This window comes from Procambarus clarkii, chromosome 15 (genome assembly GCF_040958095.1).
Source record: "Procambarus clarkii isolate CNS0578487 chromosome 15, FALCON_Pclarkii_2.0, whole genome shotgun sequence".
NCBI classification, from domain to species: Eukaryota; Metazoa; Arthropoda; class Malacostraca; order Decapoda; family Cambaridae; genus Procambarus; species Procambarus clarkii.
In genome coordinates, this window is record NC_091164.1 from 25,830,410 (window position 1) to 25,852,413 (window position 22,004).

General features: G+C 55.4%; 1 protein-coding gene across 1 annotated transcript in view; it reads left to right on the forward strand.

The window, feature by feature from the left end:
* LOC123759189 (uncharacterized) overlaps positions 1 to 22,004 on the forward strand; it is a 69,463-nt gene that overhangs the window by 37,779 nt on the left and 9,680 nt on the right. Inside the window, exons 2-6 of the mRNA XM_069325118.1 lie at positions 15,149 to 15,448; positions 16,198 to 16,368; positions 17,158 to 17,328; positions 18,758 to 18,928; positions 20,598 to 21,008. Of these exons, the coding sequence (XP_069181219.1) occupies positions 15,149 to 15,448; positions 16,198 to 16,368; positions 17,158 to 17,328; positions 18,758 to 18,928; positions 20,598 to 21,008 (1,224 nt within the window). The remainder of the gene's footprint in view (positions 1 to 15,148; positions 15,449 to 16,197; positions 16,369 to 17,157; positions 17,329 to 18,757; positions 18,929 to 20,597; positions 21,009 to 22,004) is intronic.

The window sequence follows — 22,004 nt, forward strand, 5'->3', positions numbered from 1 at the left end:
GGTGGTAATGGTAGTGGGATTACTGGCACTATCTTGGGTGGTAATGGTAGTGGGATTACTGGCACTGTCTTGGGTGGTAATGGTAGTGGGATTACTGACACTGTCTTGGTTGGTAATGGTAGTGGGATTACTGGCACTGTCTTGGGTGGTAATGGTAGTGGGATTACTGGCACTGTCTTGGGTGGTAATGGTAGTGGGATTACTGGCACTGTCTTGGTTGATAATGGTAGTGGGATTACTGGCACTATCTTGGGTGGTAATAGTAGTGGGATTACTGGCACTGTCTTGGGTGGTAATGGTAGTGGGATTACTGGCACTATCTTGGGTGGTAATGGTAGTGGGATTACTGGCACTGTCTTGGGTGGTAATGGCAGTGGGATTACTGGCACTGTCTTGGTTGGTAATGGTAGTGGGATTACTGGCACTGTCTTGGGTGGTAATTGTAGTGGGATTACTGGCACTGTCTTGGGTGGTAAAGGTAGTGGGATTACTGGCACTGTCTTGGTTGGTAATGGTAGTGGGATTACTGGCACTATCTTGGGTGGTAATGGTAGTGGGATCACTGGCACTATCTTGGGTGGTAATGGTAGTGGGATCACTGGCACTGTCTTGGGTGGTAATGGTAGTGGGATTACTGGCACTGTCTTGGGTGGTAATGCTAGTGATATTACTGGCACTGTCTTGGGTGGTAATTGTAGTGGGATTACTGGCACTGTCTTGGGTGGTAATGGTAGTGGGATTACTGGCACTGTCTTGGGTGGTAATGGTAGTGGGATTACTGGCACTGTCTTGGGTGGTAATGGTAGTGGGATTACTGGCACTCTATTGGGTGGTAATGGTAGTGGGATTACTGGCTCAGTCTTGGCTGGTAATGGTAGTGGGATTACTGGCACTGTCTTTGGTGGTAATGATAGTGGGATTACTGGCACTGTGTGTGTTGGGTGGTAATGGTAGTGGGATTACTGGCACTGTCTTGGGTGGTAATGGTAGTGGGATTACTGGCACTGTCTTGGGTGGTAATGGTAGTGGGATTACTGGCACTGTCTTGGGTGGTAATGGTAGTGGGATTACTGGCACTGTCTTGGGTGGTAATGGTAGTGGGATTACTGGCACTCTATTGGGGGTAATGGTAGTGGGATTACTGGCACTGTCTTGGGTGGTAATGGTAGTGGGATTACTGGCACTGTCTTGGGTGGTAATGGTAGTGGGATTACTGGCACTGTGTGTGTTGGTTGGTAATGGTAGTGGGATTACTGGCACTGTGTGCGTTGGGTGGTAATGGTAGTGGGATTACTGGCACTGTCTTGGGTGGTAATGGTAGTGGGATTACTGGCACTGTCTTGGGTGGTAATGGTAGTGGGATTACTGGCACTGTCTTGGGTGGTAATAGTAGTGGGATTACTGGCACTGTCTTGGGTGGTAATGGTAGTGGGATTACTGGCACTGTCTTGGATGGTAAAGGTAGTGGGATTACTGGCACTGTCTTGGGTGGTAATGGTAGTGGGATTACTGGCACTGTCTTGGGTGGTAATGGTAGTGGGATTACTGGCACTGTCTTGGGTGGTAGTGGTAGTGAGATTACTGGCACTGTCTTGGGTGGTAATGGTAGTGGGATTACTGGCACTGTCTTGGGTGGTAATGGTAGTGGGATTACTGGCACTGTCTTGGGTGGTAATGGTAGTGGGATTACTGGCACTGTCTTGGGTGGTAATGGTAGTGGGATTACTGGCACTGTCTTGGGTGGTAATGGTAGTGGATTACTGGCACTGTCTTGGGTGGTAATGGTAGTGGGATTACTGGCACTGTCTTGGGTTTGGTAATGGTAGTGGGATTACTTGGCACTGTCTTGGGTGGTAATGGTAGTGGGATTACTGGCACTGTCTTGGGTGGTAATGGTAGTGGGATTACTGGCACTGTGTGTCTTGGGTGGTAATAGTAGTGGGATTACTGGCACTGTGTGTCTTGGGTGGTAATAGTAGTGGGATTACTGGCACTGTCTTGGGTGGTAATGGTTGTGGGATTACTAGCACAGTCTTGGATGGTAAAGGTTTTGGGATTACTGGCACTGTCTTGGGTGGTAATGGTAGTGGGATTAATGGCACTGTCTTGGGTGGTAATGGTAGTGGGATTACTGGCACTGTCTTGGGTGGTAATGGTAGTGGGATTACTGGCACTGTCTTGGGTGGTAATGGTAGTGGGATTACTGGCACTGTCTTGGGTGGTAATGGTAGTGGGATTACTGGCACTGTCTTGGCTGGTAATGGTAGTGGGATTACTGGCACTGTCTTGGGTGGTAATGGTAGTGGGATTACTGGCACTGTGTGTCTTGGGTGGTAATAGTAGTGGGATTACTGGCACTGTCTTGGGTGGTAATGGTAGTGGGATTACTGGCACTGTCTAGGATTGTAAAGGTACTGGGATTACTGGCACTGTCTTGGGTGGTAATGGTAGTGGGATTACTGGCACTGTCTTGGGTGGTAATGGTAGTGTGATTACTGGCACTGTCTTGGGTGGTAATGGTAGTGGGATTACTGGCAATGTCTTGGGTGGTAATTTTAGTGGGATTACTGGCACTGTGTGTCTTTGGTGGTAATAGTAGTGGGATTACTGGCACTGTCTTGGGTGGTAATGGTAGTGGGATTACTGGCACTGTCTTGGATGGTAAAGATAGTGGGATTACTGGCACTGTCTTGGGTGGTAATGGTAGTGGGATTACTGGCACTGTCTTGGGTGGTAATGGTAGTGGGATTACTGGCACTGTCTTGGGTGGTAATGGTAGTGGGATTACTGGCACTGTCTTGGGTGGTAATGGTAGTGGGATTACTGGCACTGTCTTGGGTGGTAATGGTAGTGGGATTACTGGCACTGTCTTGGGTGGTAATGGTAGTGGGATTACTGGCACTGTCTTGGGTGGTAATGGTAGTGGGATTACTGGCACTGTCTTTGGTGGTAATGGTAGTGGGATTACTGGCACTGTGTGTCTTGGGTGGTAATAGTAGTGGGATTACTAGCACTGTCTTGGGTGGTAATGGTAGTGGGATTACTGGCACTGTCTTGGATGGTAAAGGTAGTGGGATTACTGGCACTGTCTTGGATGGTAATAGGTAGTGGGATTACTGGCACTGTCTTGGGTGGTAATGGTATTGGGATTACTGGCACGTCTTGGGTGGTAATGGTAGTGGATTACTGGCACTGTCTTGGGTGGTAATGGTAGTGGGATTACTGGCACTGTCTTGGGTGGTAATGGTAGTGGGATTACTGGCACTGTTTTGGGTGGTAATGGTAGTGGGATTACTGGCACTGTCTTGGGTGGTAATGGTAGTGGGATTACTGGCACTGTCTTGGTTGGTAATGGTAGTGGGATTACTGGCACTGTCTTGGTTGGTAATTGCAGTGGGATTACTGGCACTGTCTTGGGTGGTAATGGTAGTGGGATTACTGGCACTGTCTTGGGTGGTAATGTTAGTGGGTTACTGGCACTGTCTTGGGTGGTAATGGTAGTGGTATTACGGGCACTGTCTTGGTTGGTAATTGGTAGTGGGATTACTGGCACTGTGTGTCTTGAGTGGTACTAGTAGTGGGATTACTGGCACTGTCTTGGGTGGTAATGGTAGGGATTACGGGCACTGATCCTTGGGTGGTAATAGTAGTGGGATTACTGGCACTGTCTTGGTGGTAATGGTAGTGGGATTACTGGCAATGTCTTGGGTGGTAATGGTAGTGGGATTACTGTCACTGTCTTGGGTGGTAATGGTTAGTGGGATTACTGGCAACATCTATTGGTGGTAATGGTATTGGGATTACTGGCACTGTCTTGGGTGGTAATGGTAGTGGGATTACTGGCACTGTCTTGGGTGGTAATGGTAGTGGGATTACTGGCACTGTGTGTCTTTGGGTGGTAATAGTAGTGGGATTACTGGCACTGTCCTTGGGTGGTAATGGTAGTGGGATTACTGGCACTGTCTTGGATGGTAAAAGGTAGTGGGATTACTGGCACTGTCTTGGGTGGTAATGGTAGTGGATTACTGGCACTGTCTTGGGTGGTAATGGTAGTGGGATTACTGGCACTGTCTTGGGTGGTAATGGTAGTGGGATTACTGGCCCACTGTCTTGGGTGGTAATGGTAGTGGGATTACTGGCACTGTCTTGGGTGGTAATGGTAGTGGGATTACTGGCACTGTCTTGGGTGGTAATGGTAGTGGGATTACTGGCACTGTCTTGGGTGGTAATGGTAGTGGGATTACTGGCACTGTGTGTCTTGGGTGGTAATAGTAGTGGGATTACTGGCACTGTCTTGGGTGGTAATGGTAGTATGATTACTGGCACTGTCTTGGATGGTAAAGTAGTGGGATTACTGGCACTGTCTTGGATGGTAAAGGTAGTGGGATTACTGGCACTGTCTTGGGTGGTAATGTTAGTGGGATTACTGGCACTGTCTTGGGTGGTAATGGTAGTGGGATTACTGGCACTGTCTTGGGTGGTAATGGTAGTGGGATTACTGGCACTGTCTTGGGTGGTAATGGTAGTGGGATTACTGGCACTGCCTTGGGTGGTAATGGTAGTGTGATTACTGGCACTGTCTTGGGTGGTAATGGTAGTGGGATTACTGGCACTGTCTTGGGTGGTAATGGTAGTGGGATTACTGGCACTGTCTTGGGTGGTAATGGTAGTGGGATTACTGGAACTGTGTGTCTTGGGTGGTAATAGTAGTGGGATTACTGCACTGTCTTGGGTGGTAATGGTAGTGGGATTACTGGCACTGTCTATTGGATGTAAAGGTAGTGGGATTACTGGCACTGTCTTGGGTGGTAATGGTAGTGGGATTACTGGCCACTTGTCTTGGGTGGTAATGCGTAGTGGGTTACTGGCACTGTCTTGGGTTGGTAATGGTAGTGGGGATTACTGGCACTGTCTTTGGGTGGTAATGGTAGTGGTTGACTTACTGTAGCATCTGTGTGTCTTGGGTGGTATGAGTAGTGGGATTACTGGCACTGTCTTGGGTTGGGTAATGGTAGTGGGATTACTGGCACTGTCTTGGTGGTAAATGGTAGTGAGGATTACTGGCACACTTGTCTTGGGTGGTAATGGTAGGGGGATTACTGGCACTGTCTTGGGGTGTAATGGTAGTGGGATTACTGGCACTGTCTTGGGTGGTAATGGTAGTGGGATTACTGGCACTGTCTTGGGTGGTAATGGTAGTGGGATTACATGGCACTGTCTTGGGTGGTAATGGTAGTGGGATTACTGATGCACTGTCTTGGGTGGTATGGTAGTGGGGATTACTGGCACTGTCCTTTGGGTGGTAATGATATAGGGATTACTGGCACTGTCTTGGGTGGTGTAATGGTAGTGGGATTACTGGCAATCTGTCTTGGGTGGTGAATGGTAGTGGGATTACTGGCACTGTGGTGTCTTGGGATGGGTAAGTAGGTAGTGGGATTACTAGGCACTGTCCTTGGGTGGGTATGGTAAGTGGGATTACTGGCACTGTTCTTAGGGTGGTAATGGTAGTGGGATTACTGGCACTGTCTTGGGTGGTAATGGTAGTGGGATTACTGGCACTGTCTTGGGTGGTAATGGTAGTGGGATTACTGGCACTGTCTTGGGTGGTAATGGTAGTGGGATTACTGGCACTGTCTTGGGTGGTAATGGTAGTGGGATTACTGGCACTGTCTTGGGTGGTAATGGTAGTGGGATTACTGGCACTGTCTTGGGTGGTAATGGTAGTGGGATTACTGGCACTGTGTGTCTTGGGTGGTAATAGTAGTGGGATTACTGGCACTGTCTTGGGTGGTAATGGTAGTGGGATTACTGGCACTGTCTAGGATGGTAAAGGTACTGGGATTACTGGCACTGTCTTGGGTGGTAATGGTAGTGGGATTACTGGCACTGTCTTGGGTGGTAATGGTAGTGGGATTACTGGCACTGTCTTGGGTGGTAATGGTAGTGGGATTACTGGCACTGTCTTGGGTGGTAATTTTAGTGGGATTACTGGCACTGTGTGTCTTTGGTGGTAATAGTAGTGGGATTACTGGCACTGTCTTGGGTGGTAATGGTAGTGGGATTACTGGCACTGTCTTGGATGGTAAAGGTAGTGGGATTACTGGCACTGTCTTGGGTGGTAATGGTAGTGGGATTACTGGCACTGTCTTGGGTGGTAATTGTAGTGGGATTACTGGCACTGTCGTGGGTGGTAATGGTAGTGGGATTACTGGCACTGTCTTGGGTGGTAATGGTAGTGGGATTACTGGCACTGTCTTGGGTGGTAATGGTAGTGGGATTACTGGCACTGTCTTGGGTGGTAATGGTAGTGGGATTACTGGCACTGTCTTGGGTGGTAATGGTAGTGGGATTACTGGCACTGTGTGTCTTGGGTGGTAATAGTAGTGGGATTACTAGCACTGTCTTGGGTGGTAATGGTAGTGGGATTACTGGCACTGTCTTGGATGGTAAAGGTAGTGGGATTACTGGCACTGTCTTGGATGGTAAAGGTAGTGGGATTACTGGCACTGTCTTGGGTGGTAATGGTAGTGGGATTACTGGCACTGTCTTGGTGGTAATGGTATTGGGATTACTGCACTGTCCTTGGATGGTAAAGGTATTGGGATTCACTGGTCATTGTCTTGGTGTAATGGTAGGGGGATTACTGGCACTGTCTTGGGTGTTAATGGTAGTGGGTTACTGGCACTTGTCTTGGGTGGTAATGCTAGTGAGATACTTGGCACTGTCTTGGGTGGTAATGGTAGTGGGATTACTGCCTGTCTTGGTGGTAATGGTAGTGGGATTACTGGCACTGTTCTTGGGTGGTAATGGTAGTGGGATTCCTGGCATCTGTCTTTGGGTGGTAATGATAGTTGGGAATTTAAAGAACATAGCAACTGTCTTTGGGTGGGTATGGTAGTGGATTACGGGCACTGTCTTGGGTGGTAATGGGAGTGGGGATTACTGGCACTGTGTGTCTTGGGTGGTAATAGTAGTGGGATTACTGGCACTGTCTTGGGTGGTAATGGTATTGGGATTACTGGCACTGTCTAGGATGTAAAGGTAACTGGGATTACTGGCACTGTCTTGGGTGGTAATGGTATGGGATTACTTGGCCTGTCTGGGTGGTAATGGTTAGTGGCGGATTACTGGCACTGTCTTGGGTGTTAATGGTAAGTGGAATTACTGGCACGGTCTTGGTTTGGTAATGGTAGTGGATTCTTGGCACTGTACTTGGGTGGTAATGGTAGTGGGATTAACTGGCACTGTCTTGGGTGGTAATGGTAGTGGGATTACTGGCACTGTCTTGGGTGGTAATGGTAGTGGGATTACTGGCACTGTCTTGGGTGGTAATGGTAGTGGGATTACTGGCACTGTCTTGGGTGGTAATGGTAGTGGGATTACTGGCACTGTCTTGGGTGGTAATGGTAGTGGGATTACTGGCACTCTATTGGGTGGTAATGGTAATGGGATTACTGGCACTGTCTTGGGTGGTAATGGTAGTGGGATTACTGGCACTGTCTTGGGTGGTAATGGTAGTGGGATTACTGGCACTGTGTGTCTTTGGTGGTAATAGTAGTGGGATTACTGGCACTGTCTTGGGTGGTAATGGTAGTGGGATTACTGGCACTGTCTTGGATGGTAAAGGTAGTGGGATTACTGGCACTGTCTTGGGTGGTAATGGTAGTGGGATTACTGGCACTGTCTTGGGTGGTAATGGTAGTGGGATTACTGGCACTGTCTTGGGTGGTAATGGTAGTGGGATTACTGGCACTGTCTTGGGTGGTAATGGTAGTGGGATTACTGGCACTGTCTTGGGTGGTAATGGTAGTGGGATTACTGACACTGTCTTGGATGGTAATGGTAGTGGGATTACTGGCACTGTCTTGGGTGGTAATGGTAGTGGGATTACTGGCACTGTGTGTCTTGGGTGGTAATAGTAGTGGGATTACTGGCACTGTCTTGGGTGGTAATGGTAGTATGATTACTGGCACTGTCTTGGATGGTAAAGGTAGTGGGATTACTGGCACTGTCTTGGATGGTAAAGGTAGTGGGATTACTGGCACTGTCTTGGGTGGTAATGGTAGTGGGATTACTGGCACTGTCTTGGGTGGTAATGGTAGTGGGATTACTGGCACTGTCTTGGGTGGTAATGGTAGTGGGATTACTGGCACTGTCTTGGGTGGTAATGGTAGTGGGATTACTGGCACTGCCTTGGGTGGTAATGGTAGTGGGATTACTGGCACTGTCTTGGGTGGTAATGGTAGTGGGATTACTGGCACTGTCTTGGGTGGTAATGGTAGTGGGATTACTGGCACTGTCTTGGGTGGTAATGGTAGTGGGATTACTGGAACTGTGTGTCTTGGGTGGTAATAGTAGTGGGATTATTGGCACTGTCTTGGGTGGTAATGGTAGTGGGATTACTGGCACTGTCTTGGATGGTAAAGGTAGTGGGATTACTGGCACTGTCTTGGGTGGTAATGGTAGTGGGATTACTGGCACTGTCTTGGGTGGTAATGGTAGTGGGGTTACTGGCACTGTCTTGGGTGGTAATGGTAGTGGGATTACTGGAACTGTGTGTCTTGGGTGGTAATAGTAGTGGGATTACTGGCACTGTCTTGGGTGGTAATGGTAGTGGGATTACTGGCACTGTCTTGGATGGTAAAGGTAGTGGGATTACTGGCATTGTCTTGGGTGGTAATGGTAGTGGGATTACTGGCACTGTCTTGGGTGGTAATGGTAGTTGGATTACTGGCACTGTCTTGGGTGGTAATGCTAGTGAGATTACTGGCACTGTCTTGGGTGGTAATGGTAGTGGGATTACTGGCACTGTCTTGGGTGGTAATGGTAGTGGGATTACTGGCACTGTCTTGGGTGGTAATGGTAGTGGGGTTACTGGCACTGTCTTGGGTGGTAATGGTAGTGGGATTACTGGAACTGTGTGTCTTGGGTGGTAATAGTAGTGGGATTACTGGCACTGTCTTGGGTGGTAATGGTAGTGGGATTACTGGCACTGTCTTGGATGGTAAAGGTAGTGGGATTACTGGCATTGTCTTGGGTGGTAATGGTAGTGGGATTACTGGCACTGTCTTGGGTGGTAATGGTAGTGGGATTACTGGCACTGTCTTGGGTGGTAATGCTAGTGAGATTACTGGCACTGTCTTGGGTGGTAATGGTAGTGGGATTACTGGCACTGTCTTGGGTGGTAATGGTAGTGGGATTACTGGCACTGTCTTGGGTGGTAATGGTAGTGGGATTACTGGCACTGTCTTTGGTGGTAATGGTAGTGGGATTACTGGCACTGTGTGTGTTGGGTGGTAATGGTAGTGGGATTACTGGCACTGTCTTGGGTGGTAATGGTAGTGGGATTACTGGCACTGTCTTGGGTGGTAATGGTAGTGGGATTACTGGCACTGTCTTGGGTGGTAATGGTAGTGGGATTACTGGCACTGTCTTGGGTGGTAATGGTAGTGGGATTACTGGCACTCTATTGGGTGGTAATGGTAGTGGGATTACTGGCACTGTCTTGGGTGGTAATGGTAGTGGGATTACTGGCACTGTCTTGGGTGGTAATGGTAGTGGGATTACTGGCACTGTGTGTGTTGGTTGGTAATGGTAGTGGGATTACTGGCACTGTGTGCGTTGGGTGGTAATGGTAGTAGCAATAGAGCCTGGAGCTTAACAATCGCGCTAACAGTGGATTACCGCTTGTTTCACAATGTCGTGTAACACGTGACCTGGGAACTGTGTGTCTTGGGTGGTAATAGTAGTGGGATTACTGGCACTGTCTTGGGTGGTAATGGTAGTGGGATTACTGGCACTGTCTTGGATGGTAAAGGTAGTGGGATTACTGGCGCTGTCCTGGGGTGTGTAACATGAGACCTGGGCTGTGTAACACGTGACCTGGGCTGTGTGACACGTGACCTGGGCTGTGTAACACGGGACCTGGGCTGTGTAACACGAGACCTGGGCTGTGTAACACGGGACCTGGGCTGTGTAACACGGGACCTGGGCTGTGTAACACGAGACCTGGGCTGTGTAACACGAGACCTGGGCTGTGTAACACGGGACCTGGGCTGTGTAACACGGGACCTGGGCTGTGTAACACGGGACCTGGGCTGTGTAACACGGGACCTGGGCTGTGTAACACGGGACCTGGGCTGTGTAACACGTGACCTGGGCTGTGTAACACGTGACCTGGGCTGTGTAACACGTGACCTGGGCTGTGTAACACGTGACAGTCATTATTTCGTGTTTGGAGTGCCAGGAAGCGAACAACGAGGGGCTCAAGGACCAATACTTGGCGGGTAAGGACCAGACCTCGGCTGACAAGAATCAGGGATTGGCAATCAAGGGCTGCAGGGCTTGGCTGACAAGGACTAAGGCTTCGCTGTTAAGGGTGCAAGAACAGCTGCATAGTACCAGGCCTTGACAGACATACTTCAACCTGTGCCTGAGCCTGCCTGGCAAGGCAAGGGCTTGTCAGGGAAGGTCCAGGGCTTGTCAGGGAAGGTCCAGGGCTTGTCAGGGAAGGTCCAGGGCTTGTCAGGGAAGGTCCAGGGCTTGTCAGGGAAGGTCGACGGCTTGTCAGGGAAGGTCGACGGATTGTCAAGGAAGTTCCAGGTCTTGTCAGGGAAGGTCCAGGGCTTGTCAGGGAAGGACCAGGGCTTGTCAGGGAAGGTCCAGGGCTTGTCAGGGAAGGTCCAGGGCTTGTCAAGGAAGTTCCAGGTCTTGTCAGGGAAGGTCCAGGGCTTGTCAAGGATAAAACAACCATGATGGCCGCGACGATAAGGTAATCAACCCAGCTAAAGCTATTCATTAAATACTGACTTCCGTAGACTTTAATAAGTCATTATCTGACTTACAGCAGATGATACAACTCTCAAGATGAACCTTTCAACTGTTTTAACCACAAAGGTTTTTACATCAAAACAATATATTAATGTTATTTTATGTGGGTTCACGCACATAAAGACCCTCGCAAGGTTTAACATGGGGTTTGATGTTTGGTTTTATGTGTTTTGATTTATGGAGAGTTTATAATTCGGGTTGAAATTGACCGAGACACGTTTATAAGTCGTAGCTTCGAACATGACCAAGTTGGCTGTAGACCAAATACAGATTTATGTCCGTTTAATACAGCAATATTTGCCATAAATGTTGCCAACTGGACGGCCCTTTGTTTGATGATGGACTGGGGATACCCTTTCACATCAGTTTACACACAAATACTCAAGGTAAACTGCCAGCCAGTAGCCATACAATAGGTAGTTAATCCAGCTGTCAAAGCCTCTATTTAATTAATGAAACACACTCTACACATGACACACGAATGATGAGGTTCGAACAGAGCTCAGGACCGGTGCTCGAGGCGTGACTACAAGCGCTTCACCCAACTACTGAGGGAGCCGGTCGGCCGAGCGGACAGCACACTGGACTTGTGATCCTGTGGTCCTGGGTTCGATCCCAGGCGCCGGCGAGAAACAATGGGCAGAGTTTCTTTCACCCTATGCCCCTGTTACCTAGCAGTAAAATAGGTACCTGGGTGTTAGTCAGCTGTCACGGGCTGCTTCTTGGGGGGTGGAGGCCTGGTCGAGGACCGGGCCGCGGGGACACTAATGCCCGAAATCATCTCAAGATAACCTCAAGATACTGCAAATACAAATAATCGCCCACAGAACCAAAACGCTTAACCTTATCTAACCAATTTCTAATACACAAAATCGTTAAATTGATGGCTCAGTCTTGGGGGTCGGCCGCCGCTTTAACGAGCCTGCAGTCAGATTCACGAAGCAGTTACGCAAGTACTTATGAACGTGGACATCTTTCCTCAAGCTTTGACGGCTTTGGATACATTTATTAAACAGTTTACAAGCATGAAAACTTTCCAATCAACTGATGTTATTGTTATAAACAGCCTCCTGGTGCTTCGGAGATCATTAGCTGTTTAATAATTGTAAACAAAGCCGCCAAAGATTGAGAAAAGATGTACAGGTTCGCAGCAGGTGTGGCAGCGCAGCAGCAGGTGTGGCAGTGCAGCAGCAGGTGTGGCAGTGCAGCAGCAGGTGTGGAAGTGCAGCAGCAGGTGTGGCAGTGCAGCAGCAGGTGTGGCAGTGCAGCAGCAGGTGTGGCAGTGCAGCAGCACGTGTTGCAGCGCAGCAGCAGGTGTGGCAGTGCAGCAGCAGGTGTGGCAGTGCAGCAGCACGTGTTGCTAGCGCAGCAGCAGGTGTGGCAGTGCAGCAGCAGGTGTGGCAGTGCAGCAGCACGTGTTGCAGCGCAGCAGCAGGTGTGGCAGTGCACCAGCAGGTGTGGCAGTGCAGCAGCAGGTGTGGCAGAGCAGCAGCAGGTGTTGTAGTGCAGCAGCAGGTGTTGCAGCGCAGCAGCAGGTGTGGCAGTGCAGCAGCAGGTGTGGTAGCGCAGCAGCAGGTGTTGCAGCGCAGCAGCAGGTGTGGCAGTGCAGCAGCAGGTGTGGCAGTGCAGCAGCACGTGTTGCAGCGCAGCAGCAGGTGTGGCAGTGCAGCAGCAGGTGTGGCAGTGCAGCAGCAGGTGTGGCAGAGCAGCAGCAGGTGTGGCAGTGCAGCAGCAGGTGTTGCAGCGCAGCAGCAGGTGTGGCAGAGCAGCAGCAGGTGTGTCAGTGCAGCAGCAGGTGTTGCAGCGCAGCAGCAGGTGTGGCAGTGCAGCAGCAGGTGTGGCAGAGCAGCAGCAGGTGTGGCAGAGCAGGAGCAGGTGTGGCAGTGCAGCAGCAGGTGTTGCAGCGCAGCAGCAGGTGTGGCAGTGCAGCAGCAGGTGTGGTAGAATAGCAGCAGTTATGGCAGCGCAGCAGCAGGTGTGGCAGAGCAGCAGCAGGTGTGGCAGTGCAGCAGCAGGTGTTGCAGCGCAGCAGCAAGTGTGGCAGTGCAGCAGCAGGTGTGGCAGAGCAGCAGCAGGTGTTGCAGTGCAGCAGCAGTTGTGGCTGTGCAGCAGCAGGTGTGGCAGAGCAGAAGCAGGTGTGGCAGCGCAGCAGCAGGTGTGGCAGTGCAGAAGCAGGTGTGGCAGTGCAGCAGCAGGTGTGGCAGTGCTTCAGCAGGTGTGGCAATGCAGCAGCTGGTGTTGCAGTGCAAAAGCAGGTGTGGCAGTGCAGCAGCAGGTGTGGCAGTGCAGCAACAGGTGTGGTAGTGCAGCAGCAGGTGTGGCAGTACGGCAGGTGGTGTGGCAGTGCAGCAGCAGGTGTGGTAGTGTAGCAGCAGGTGTGGCAGTGCAGCAGCAGGTGTGGCAGTGCAGCAGAAGGTGTGGCAGTACGGCAGGTGGTGTGGCAGTGCAGCGGCAAGTGTGGCAGTGCAGCAGCAGGTGTGGCAATGCAGCAGCAGGTGTGGCAGTGCAGCAGCAGGTGTGGCAGTACGGCAGCTGGTGTGGCAATGCAGCAGCAGGTGCGGCAGTGCAGCAGCAGGTGTGGCAGAGCAGCAGCAGGTGTGGCAGTGCATCAGCAGGTGTTGCAGCGCAGCAGCAGGTGTTGCAGCGCAGCAGCAGGTGTGGCAGTGCAGCAGCAGGTGTGGCAGTGCAGCAGCAGGTGTGGCAGTGCAGCAGCAGGTGTGGCAGAGCAGCAGCAGGTGTGGCAGAGCAGCAGCAGGTGTTGCAGCGCAGCAGCAGGTGTGGCAGTGCAGCAGCAGGTGTGGCAGTGCAGCAGCAGGTGTGGCAGAGCAGCAGCAGGTGTGGCAGTGCAGCAGCAGGTGTTGCAGCGCAGCAGCAGGTGTGGCAGATCAGCAGCAGGTGTGGCAGTGCAGCCGCAGGTGTGGCAGTGCAGCAGAAGTTGTGTCTGTGCAGCAGCAGGTGTGGCAGTGCAGCAGCAGGTGTTGCAGCGCAGCAGCAGGTGTGGCAGTGCAGCAGCAGGTGTGGCAGAGCAGCAGCAGGTGTTGCAGTGCAGCAGCAGTTGTGGCAGTGCAGCAGCAGGTGTGGCAGAGTAGAAGCAGGTGTGGCAGTGCAGCAGCAGGTGTGGCAGTGCAGAAGCAGGTGTGGCAGTGCAGCAGCAGGTGTGGCAGTGCTTCAGCAGGTGTGGCAGAGCAGGAGCAGGTGTGGTAGTGCAGCAGCAGGTGTTGCAGCACAGCAGCAGGTGTGGCAGTGCAGCAGCAGGTGTGGTAGCGCAGCAGCAGTTGTGGCAGCGCAGCAGCAGGTGTGGCAGAGCAGCAGCAGGTGTGGCAGTGCAGCAGCAGGTGTTGCAGCGCAGCAGCAGGTGTGGCAGTGCAGCAGCAGGTGTTGCAGCGCAGCAGCAGTTGTGGCAGTGCAGCAGCAGGTGTGGCAGAGCAGCAGCAGGTGTGGCAGTGCAGCAACAGGTGTTGCAGCGCAGCAGCAGGTGTGGCAGTGCAGCAGCAGGTGTGGCAGAGCAGCAGCAGGTGTGGCAGTGCAGCAGCAGGTGTGGTAGCGCAGCAGCAGTTGTGGCAGCGCAGCAGCAGGTGTGGCAGAGCAGCAGCAGGTGTGGCAGTGCAGCAGCACGTGTTGCAGCGCAGCAGCATGTGTGGCAGTGCAGCAGCAGGTGTGGCAGTGCAGCAGCAGGTGTGGCAGTGCAGCAGCAGGTGTGGCAGAGCAGCAGCAGGTGTGGTAGTGCAGCAGCAGGTGTTGCAGCGCAGCAGCAGGTGTGGCAGTGCAGCAGCAGGTGTGGCAGTGCAGCAGCAGGTGTGGCAGAGCAGCAGCAGGTGTGGTAGTGCAGCAGCAGGTGTTGCAGCGCAGCAGCAGGTGTGGCAGTGCAGCAGCAGGTGTTGCAGCGCAGCAGCAGGTGTGGCAGTGCAGCAGCAGGTGTGGCAGTGCAGCAGCACGTGTTGCAGCGCAGCAGCAGGTGTGGCAGTGCAGCAGCAGGTGTGGCAGTGCAGCAGCAGATGTGGCAGAGCAGCAGCAGGTGTGGCAGTGCAGCAGCAGGTGTTGCAGCGCAGCAGCAGGTGTGGCAGAGCAGCAGCAGGTGTGGCAGTGCAGCAGCAGGTGTTGCAGCGCAGCAGCAGGTGTGGCAGTGCAGCAGCAGGTGTGGCAGAGCAGCAGCAGGTGTGGCAGAGCAGGAGCAGGTGTGGCAGTGCAGCAGCAGGTGTTGCAGCGCAGCAGCAGGTGTGGCAGTGCAGCAGCAGGTGTGGTAGCGCAGCAGCAGTTGTGGCAGCGCAGCAGCAGGTGTGGCAGAGCAGCAGCAGGTGTGGCAGTGCATCAGCAGGTGTTGCAGCGCAGCAGCAAGTGTGGCAGTGCAGCAGCAGGTGTGGCAGAGCAGCAGCAGGTGTTGCAGTGCAGCAGCAGTTGTGGCTGTGCAGCAGTAGGTGTGGCAGAGCAGAAGCAGGTGTGGCAGTGCAGCAGCAGGTGTGGCAGTGCAGAAGCAGGTGTGGCAGTGCAGCAGCAGGTGTGGCAGTGCTTCAGCAGGTGTGGCAATGCAGCAGCTGGTGTTGCAGTGCAAAAGCAGGTGTGGCAGTGCAGCAGCAGGTGTGGCAGTGCAGCAGCAGGTGTGGCAGTGCAGCAGCAGGTGTGGCAGTACGGCAGCTGGTGTGGCAGTGCAGCAGCAGGTGCGGCAGTGCAGCAGCAGGTGTGGCAGAGCAGCAGCAGGTGTGGTAGTGCAGCAGCAGGTGTTGCAGCGCAGCAGCAGGTGTGGCAGTGCAGCAGCAGGTGTGGCAGTGCAGCAGCAGGTGTGGCAGCGCAGCAGCAGGTGTTGCAGCGCAGCAGCAGGTGTGGTAGCGCAGCAGCAGGTGTTGCAGCGCAGCAGCAGGTGTGGCAGTGCAGCAGCAGGTGTGGCAGTGCTGCAGCAGGTGTGGCAGAGCAGCAGCAGGTGTGGCAGTTCAGCAGCAGGTGTTGCAGCGCAGCAGCAAGTGTGGCAGTGCAGCAGCAGGTGTGGCAGAGCAGCAGCAGGTGTTGCAGTGCAGCAGCAGTTGTGGCTGTGCAGCAGCAGGTGTGGCAGAGCAGAAGCAGGTGTGGCAGCGCAGCAGCAGGTGTGGCAGTGCAGAAGCAGGTGTGGCAGTGCAGCAGCAGGTGTGGCAGTGCTTCAGCAGGTGTGGCAATGCAGCAGCTGGTGTTGCAGTGCAAAAGCAGGTGTGGCAGTGCAGCAGCAGGTGTGGCAGTGCAGCAACAGGTGTGGTAGTGCACCAGCAGGTGTGGCAGTACGGCGGGTGGTGTGGCAGTGCAGCAGCAGGTGTGGTAGTGTAGCAGCAGGTGTGGCAGTGCAGCAGCAGGTGTGGCAGTGCAGCAGAAGGTGTGGCAGTACGGCAGGTGGTGTGGCAGTGCAGCGGCAAGTGTGGCAGTGCAGCAGAAGGTGTGGCAATGCAGCAGCAGGTGTGGCAGTGCAGCAGCAGGTGTGGCAGTACGGCAGCTGGTGTGGCAATGCAGCAGCAGGTGCGGCAGTGCAGCAGCAGGTGTGGCAGAGCAGCAGCAGGTGTGGTAGTGCAGCAGCAGGTGTGGCAGAGCAGCAGCAGGTGTGGCAGAGCAGCAGCAGGTGTGGCAGTGCAGCAGCAGGTGTGGCAGTGCAGCAGCAGGTGTGGCAGTGCAGCAGCAGGTGTGGCAGTGCAGCAGCAGGTGTTGCAGCGCAGCAGCAGGTGTGGCAGTGCAGCAGCAGGTGTGGCAGTGCAGCAGCAGGTGTGGCAGTGCAGCAGCAGGTGTGGCAGAGCAGCAGCAGGTGTGGCAGAGCAGCAGCAGGTGTTGCAGCGCAGCAGCAGGTGTGTTAGCGCAGCAGCAGGTGTTGCAGCGCAGCAGCAGGTGTGGCAGTGCAGCAGCAGGTGTGGCAGTGCAGCAGCAGGTGTGGCAGAGCAGCAGCAGGTGTGGCAGTGCAGCAGCAGGTGTTGCAGCGCAGCAGCAGGTGTGGCAGATCAGCAGCAGGTGTGGCAGTGCAGCAGCAGGTGTGGCAGTGCAGCAGAAGTTGTGTCTGTGCAGCAGCAGGTGTGGCAGTGCAGCAGCAGGTGTTGCAGCGCAGCAGCAGGTGTGGCAGTGCAGCAGCAGGTGTGGCAGAGCAGCAGCAGGTGTTGCAGTGCAGCAGCAGTTGTGGCAGTGCAGCAGCAGGTGTGGCAGAGTAGAAGCAGGTGTGGCAGTGCAGCAGCAGGTGTGGTAGTGCACCAGCAGGTGTGGCAGTACGGCAGGTGGTGTGGCAGTGCAGCAGCAGGTGTGGTAGTGTAGCAGCAGGTGTGGCAGTGCAGCAGCAGGTGTGGCAGTGCAGCAGAAGGTGTGGCAGTACGGCAGGTGGTGTGGCAGTGCAGCGGCAAGTGTGGCAGTGCAGCAGCAGGTGTGGCAATGCAGCAGCAGGTGTGGCAGTGCAGCAGCAGGTGTGGCAGTACGGCAGCTGGTGTGGCAATGCAGCAGCAGGTGCGGCAGTGCAGCAGCAGGTGTGGCAGAGCAGCAGCAGGTGTGGTAGTGCAGCAGCAGGTGTGGCAGAGCAGCAGCAGGTGTGGCAGAGCAGCAGCAGGTGTGGCAGTGCAGCAGCAGGTGTGGCAGTGCAGCAGCAGGTGTGGCAGAGAAGCAGCAGGTGTGGCAGTGCAGCAGCAGGTGTTGCAGCGCAGCAGCAGGTGTGGCAGTGCAGCAGCAGGTGTGGCAGTGCAGCAGCAGGTGTGGCAGTGCAGCAGCAGGTGTGGCAGAGCAGCAGCAGGTGTGGCAGAGCAGCAGCAGGTGTTGCAGCGCAGCAGCAGGTGTGTTAGCGCAGCAGCAGGTGTTGCAGCGCAGCAGCAGGTGTGGCAGTGCAGCAGCAGGTGTGGCAGTGCAGCAGCAGGTGTGGCAGAGCAGCAGCAGGTGTGGCAGTGCAGCAGCAGGTGTTGCAGCGAAGCAGCAGGTGTGGCAGATCAGCAGCAGGTGTGGCAGTGCAGCAGCAGGTGTGGCAGTGCAGCAGAAGTTGTGTCTGTGCAGCAGCAGGTGTGGCAGTGCAGCAGCAGGTGTTGCAGCGCAGCAGCAGGTGTGGCAGTGCAGCAGCAGGTATGGCAGAGCAGCAGCAGGTGTTGCAGTGCAGCAGCAGTTGTGGCAGTGCAGCAGCAGGTGTGGCAGAGTAGAAGCAGGTGTGGCAGTGCAGCAGCAGGTGTGGCAGTGCAGAAGCAGGTGTGGCAGTGCAGCAGCAGGTGTGGCAGTGCTTCAGCAGGTGTGGCAGAGCAGGAGCAGGTGTGGTAGTGCAGCAGCAGGTGTTGCAGCACAGCAGCAGGTGTGGCAGTGCAGCAGCAGGTGTGGTAGCGCAGCAGCAGTTGTGGCAGCGCAGCAGCAGGTGTGGCAGAGCAGCAGCAGGTGTGGCAGTGCAGCAGCAGGTGTGGCAGTGCTTCAGCAGGTGTGGCAGTGCAGCAGCAGGTGTTGCAGCGCAGCAGCAGGTGTGGCAGTGCAGCAGCAGGTGTGCCAGTGCTGCAGCAGGTGTGGCAGAGCAGCAGCAGGTGTGGCAGTTCAGCAGCAGGTGTTGCAGCGCAGCAGCAAGTGTGGCAGTGCAGCAGCAGGTGTAGCAGAGCAGCAGCAGGTGTTGCAGTGCAGCAGCAGTTGTGGCTGTGCAGCAGCAGGTGTGGCAGAGCAGAAGCAGGTGTGGCAGCGCAGCAGCAGGTGTGGCAGTGCAGAAGCAGGTGTGGCAGTGCAGCAGCAGGTGTGGCAGTGCTTCAGCAGGTGTGGCAATGCAGCAGCTGGTGTTGCAGTGCAAAAGCAGGTGTGGCAGTGCAACAGCAGGTGTGGCAGTGCAGCAACAGGTGTGGTAGTGCACCAGCAGGTGTGGCAGTACGGCAGGTGGTGTGGCAGTGCAGCAGCAGGTGTGGTAGTGTAGCAGCAGGTGTGGCAGTGCAGCAGCAGGTGTGGCAGTGCAGCAGAAGGTGTGGCAGTACGGCAGGTGGTGTGGCAGTGCAGCGGCAAGTGTGGCAGTGCAGCAGCAGGTGTGGCAATGCAGCAGCAGGTGTGGCAGTGCAGCAGCAGGTGTGGCAGTACGGCAGCTGGTGTGGCAATGCAGCAGCAGGTGCGGCAGTGCAGCAGCAGGTGTGGCAGAGCAGCAGCAGGTGTGGTAGTGCAGCAGCAGGTGTGGCAGAGCAGCAGCAGGTGTGGCAGAGCAGCAGCAGGTGTGGCAGTGCAGCAGCAGGTGTGGCAGTGCAGCAGCAGGTGTGGCAGAGCAGCAGCAGGTGTGGCAGTGCAGCAGCAGGTGTTGCAGCGCAGCAGCAGGTGTGGCAGTGCAGCAGCAGGTGTGGCAGTGCAGCAGCAGGTGTGGCAGTGCAGCAGCAGGTGTGGCAGAGCAGCAGCAGGTGTGGCAGAGCAGCAGCAGGTGTTGCAGCGCAGCAGCAGGTGTGTTAGCGCAGCAGCAGGTGTTGCAGCGCAGCAGCAGGTGTGGCAGTGCAGCAGCAGGTGTGGCAGTGCAGCAGCAGGTGTGGCAGAGCAGCAGCAGGTGTGGCAGTGCAGCAGCAGGTGTTGCAGCGCAGCAGCAGGTGTGGCAGATCAGCAGCAGGTGTGGCAGTGCAGCAGCAGGTGTGGCAGTGCAGCAGAAGTTGTGTCTGTGCAGCAGCAGGTGTGGCAGTGCAGCAGCAGGTGTTGCAGTGCAGCAGCAGGTGTGGCAGTGCAGCAGCAGGTGTGGCAGAGCAGCAGCAGGTGTTGCAGTGCAGCATCAGTTGTGGCTGTGCAGCAGCAGGTGTGGCAGAGTAGAAGCAGGTGTGGCAGTGCAGCAGCAGGTGTGGCAGTGCAGAAGCAGGTGTGGCAGTGTAGCAGCAGGTGTGGCAGAGCAGGAGCAGGTGTGGTAGTGCAGCAGCAGGTGTTGCAGCACAGCAGCAGGTGTGGCAGTGCAGCAGCAGGTGTGGTAGCGCAGCAGCAGTTGTGGCAGCGCAGCAGCAGGTGTGGCAGAGCAGCAGCAGGTGTGGCAGTGCAGCAGCAGGTGTTGCAGCGCAGCAGCAGGTGTGGCAGTGCAGCAGCAGGTGTTGCAGCGCAGCAGCAGTTGTGGCAGTGCAGCAGCAGGTGTGGCAGAGCAGCAGCAGGTGTGGCAGTGCAGCAACAGGTGTTGCAGCGCAGCAGCAGGTGTGGCAGTGCAGCAGCAGGTGTGGCAGAGCAGCAGCAGGTGTGGCAGTGCAGCAGCAGGTGTGGTAGCGCAGCAGCAGTTGTGGCAGCGCAGCAGCAGGTGTGGCAGAGCAGCAGCAGGTGTGGCAGTGCAGCAGCACGTGTTGCAGCGCAGCAGCATGTGTGGCAGTGCAGCAGCAGGTGTGGCAGTGCAGCAGCACGTGTTGCAGCGCAGCAGCAGGTGTGGCAGTGCAGCAGCAGGTGTGGCAGTGCAGCAGCAGGTGTGGCAGAGCAGCAGCAGGTGTGGTAGTGCAGCAGCATTTGTTGCAGCGCAGCAGCAGGTGTGGCAGTGCAGCAGCAGGTGTGGTAGCGCAGCAGCAGGTGTTGCAGCGCAGCAGCAGGTGTGGCAGTGCAGCAGCAGGTGTGGCAGTGCAGCAGCACGTGTTGCAGCGCAGCAGCAGGTGTGGCAGTGCAGCAGCAGGTGTGGCAGTGCAGCAGCAGATGTGGCAGAGCAGCAGCAGGTGTGGCAGTGCAGCAGCAGGTGTTGCAGCGCAGCAGCAGGTGTGGCAGAGCAGCAGCAGGTGTGGTAGTGCAGCAGCAGGTGTTGCAGCGCAGCAGCAGGTGTGGCAGTGCAGCAGCAGGTGTGGCAGAGCAGCAGCAGGTGTGGCAGAGCAGGAGCAGGTGTGGCAGTGCAGCAGCAGGTGTTGCAGCGCAGCAGCAGGTGTGGCAGTGCAGCAGCAGGTGTGGTAGCGCAGCAGCAGTTGTGGCAGCGCAGCAGTAGGTGTGGCAGAGCAGCAGCAGGTGTGGCAGTGCATCAGCAGGTGTTGCAGCGCAGCAGCAAGTGTGGCAGTGCAGCAGCAGGTGTGGCAGAGCAGCAGCAGGTGTTGCAGTGCAGCAGCAGTTGTGGCTGTGCAGCAGTAGGTGTGGCAGAGCAGAAGCAGGTGTGGCAGTGCAGCAGCAGGTGTGGCAGTGCAGAAGCAGGTGTGGCAGTGCAGCAGCAGGTGTGGCAGTGCAGAAGCAGGTGTGGCAATGCAGCAGCTGGTGTTGCAGTGCAAAAGCAGGTGTGGCAGTGCAGCAGCAGGTGTGGCAGTGCAGCAGCAGGTGTGGCAGTGCAGCAGCAGGTGTGGCAGTGCAGCAGCAGGTGTGGCAGTACGGCAGCTGGTGTGGCAGTGCAGCAGCAGGTGCGGCAGTGCAGCAGCAGGTGTGGCAGAGCAGCAGCAGGTGTGGTAGTGCAGCAGCAGGTGTTGCAGCGCAGCAGCAGGTGTGGCAGTGCAGCAGCAGGTGTGGCAGTGCAGCAGCAGGTGTGGCAGCGCCGCAGCAGGTGTTGCAGCGCAGCAGCAGGTGTGGTAGCGCAGTAGCAGGTGTTGCAGCGCAGCAGCAGGTGTGGCAGTGCAGCAGCAGGTGTGGCAGTGCAGCAGCAGGTGTGGCAGAGCAGCAGCAGGTGTGGCAGTTCAGCAGCAGGTGTTGCAGCGCAGCAGCAGGTGTGGCAGAGCAGCAATAGGTGTGGCAGTGCAGCAGCAGGTGTGGCAGTGCAGCAGCAGTTGTGGCTGTGCAGCAGCAGGTGTGGCAGTGCAGCAGCAGGTGTTGCAGCGCAGCAGCAGGTGTGGCAGTGCAGCAGCAGGTGTGGCAGAGTAGAAGCAGGTGTGGCAGTGCAGCAGCAGGTGTGGCAGTGCAGAAGCAGGTGTGGCAGTGCAGCAGCAGGTGTGGCAGTGCTTCAGCAGGTGTGGCAGAGCAGGAGCAGGTGTGGTAGTGCAGCAGCAGGTGTTGCAGCACAGCAGCAGGTGTGGCAGTGCAGCAGCAGGTGTGGTAGCGCAGCAGCAGTTGTGGCAGCGCAGCAGCAGGTGTGGCAGAGCAGCAGCACTTGTGGCAGTGTAGCAGCAGGTGTGGCAGAGCAGCAGCAGGTGTGGCAGTGCAGCAGCAGGTGTTGCAGCGCAGCAGCAGGTGTGGCAGTGCAGCAGCAGGTGTGGCAGAGCAGCAGCAGGTGTGGCAGTGCAGCAGCAGGTGTGATAGTGCAGCAGCAGTTGTGGTCAGCGCAGCAGCAGGTGTGGCAGTGCAGCAGCAGGTGTGGTAGCGCAGCAGCAGTTGTGGCAGCGCAGCAGCAGGTGTTGCAGAGCAGC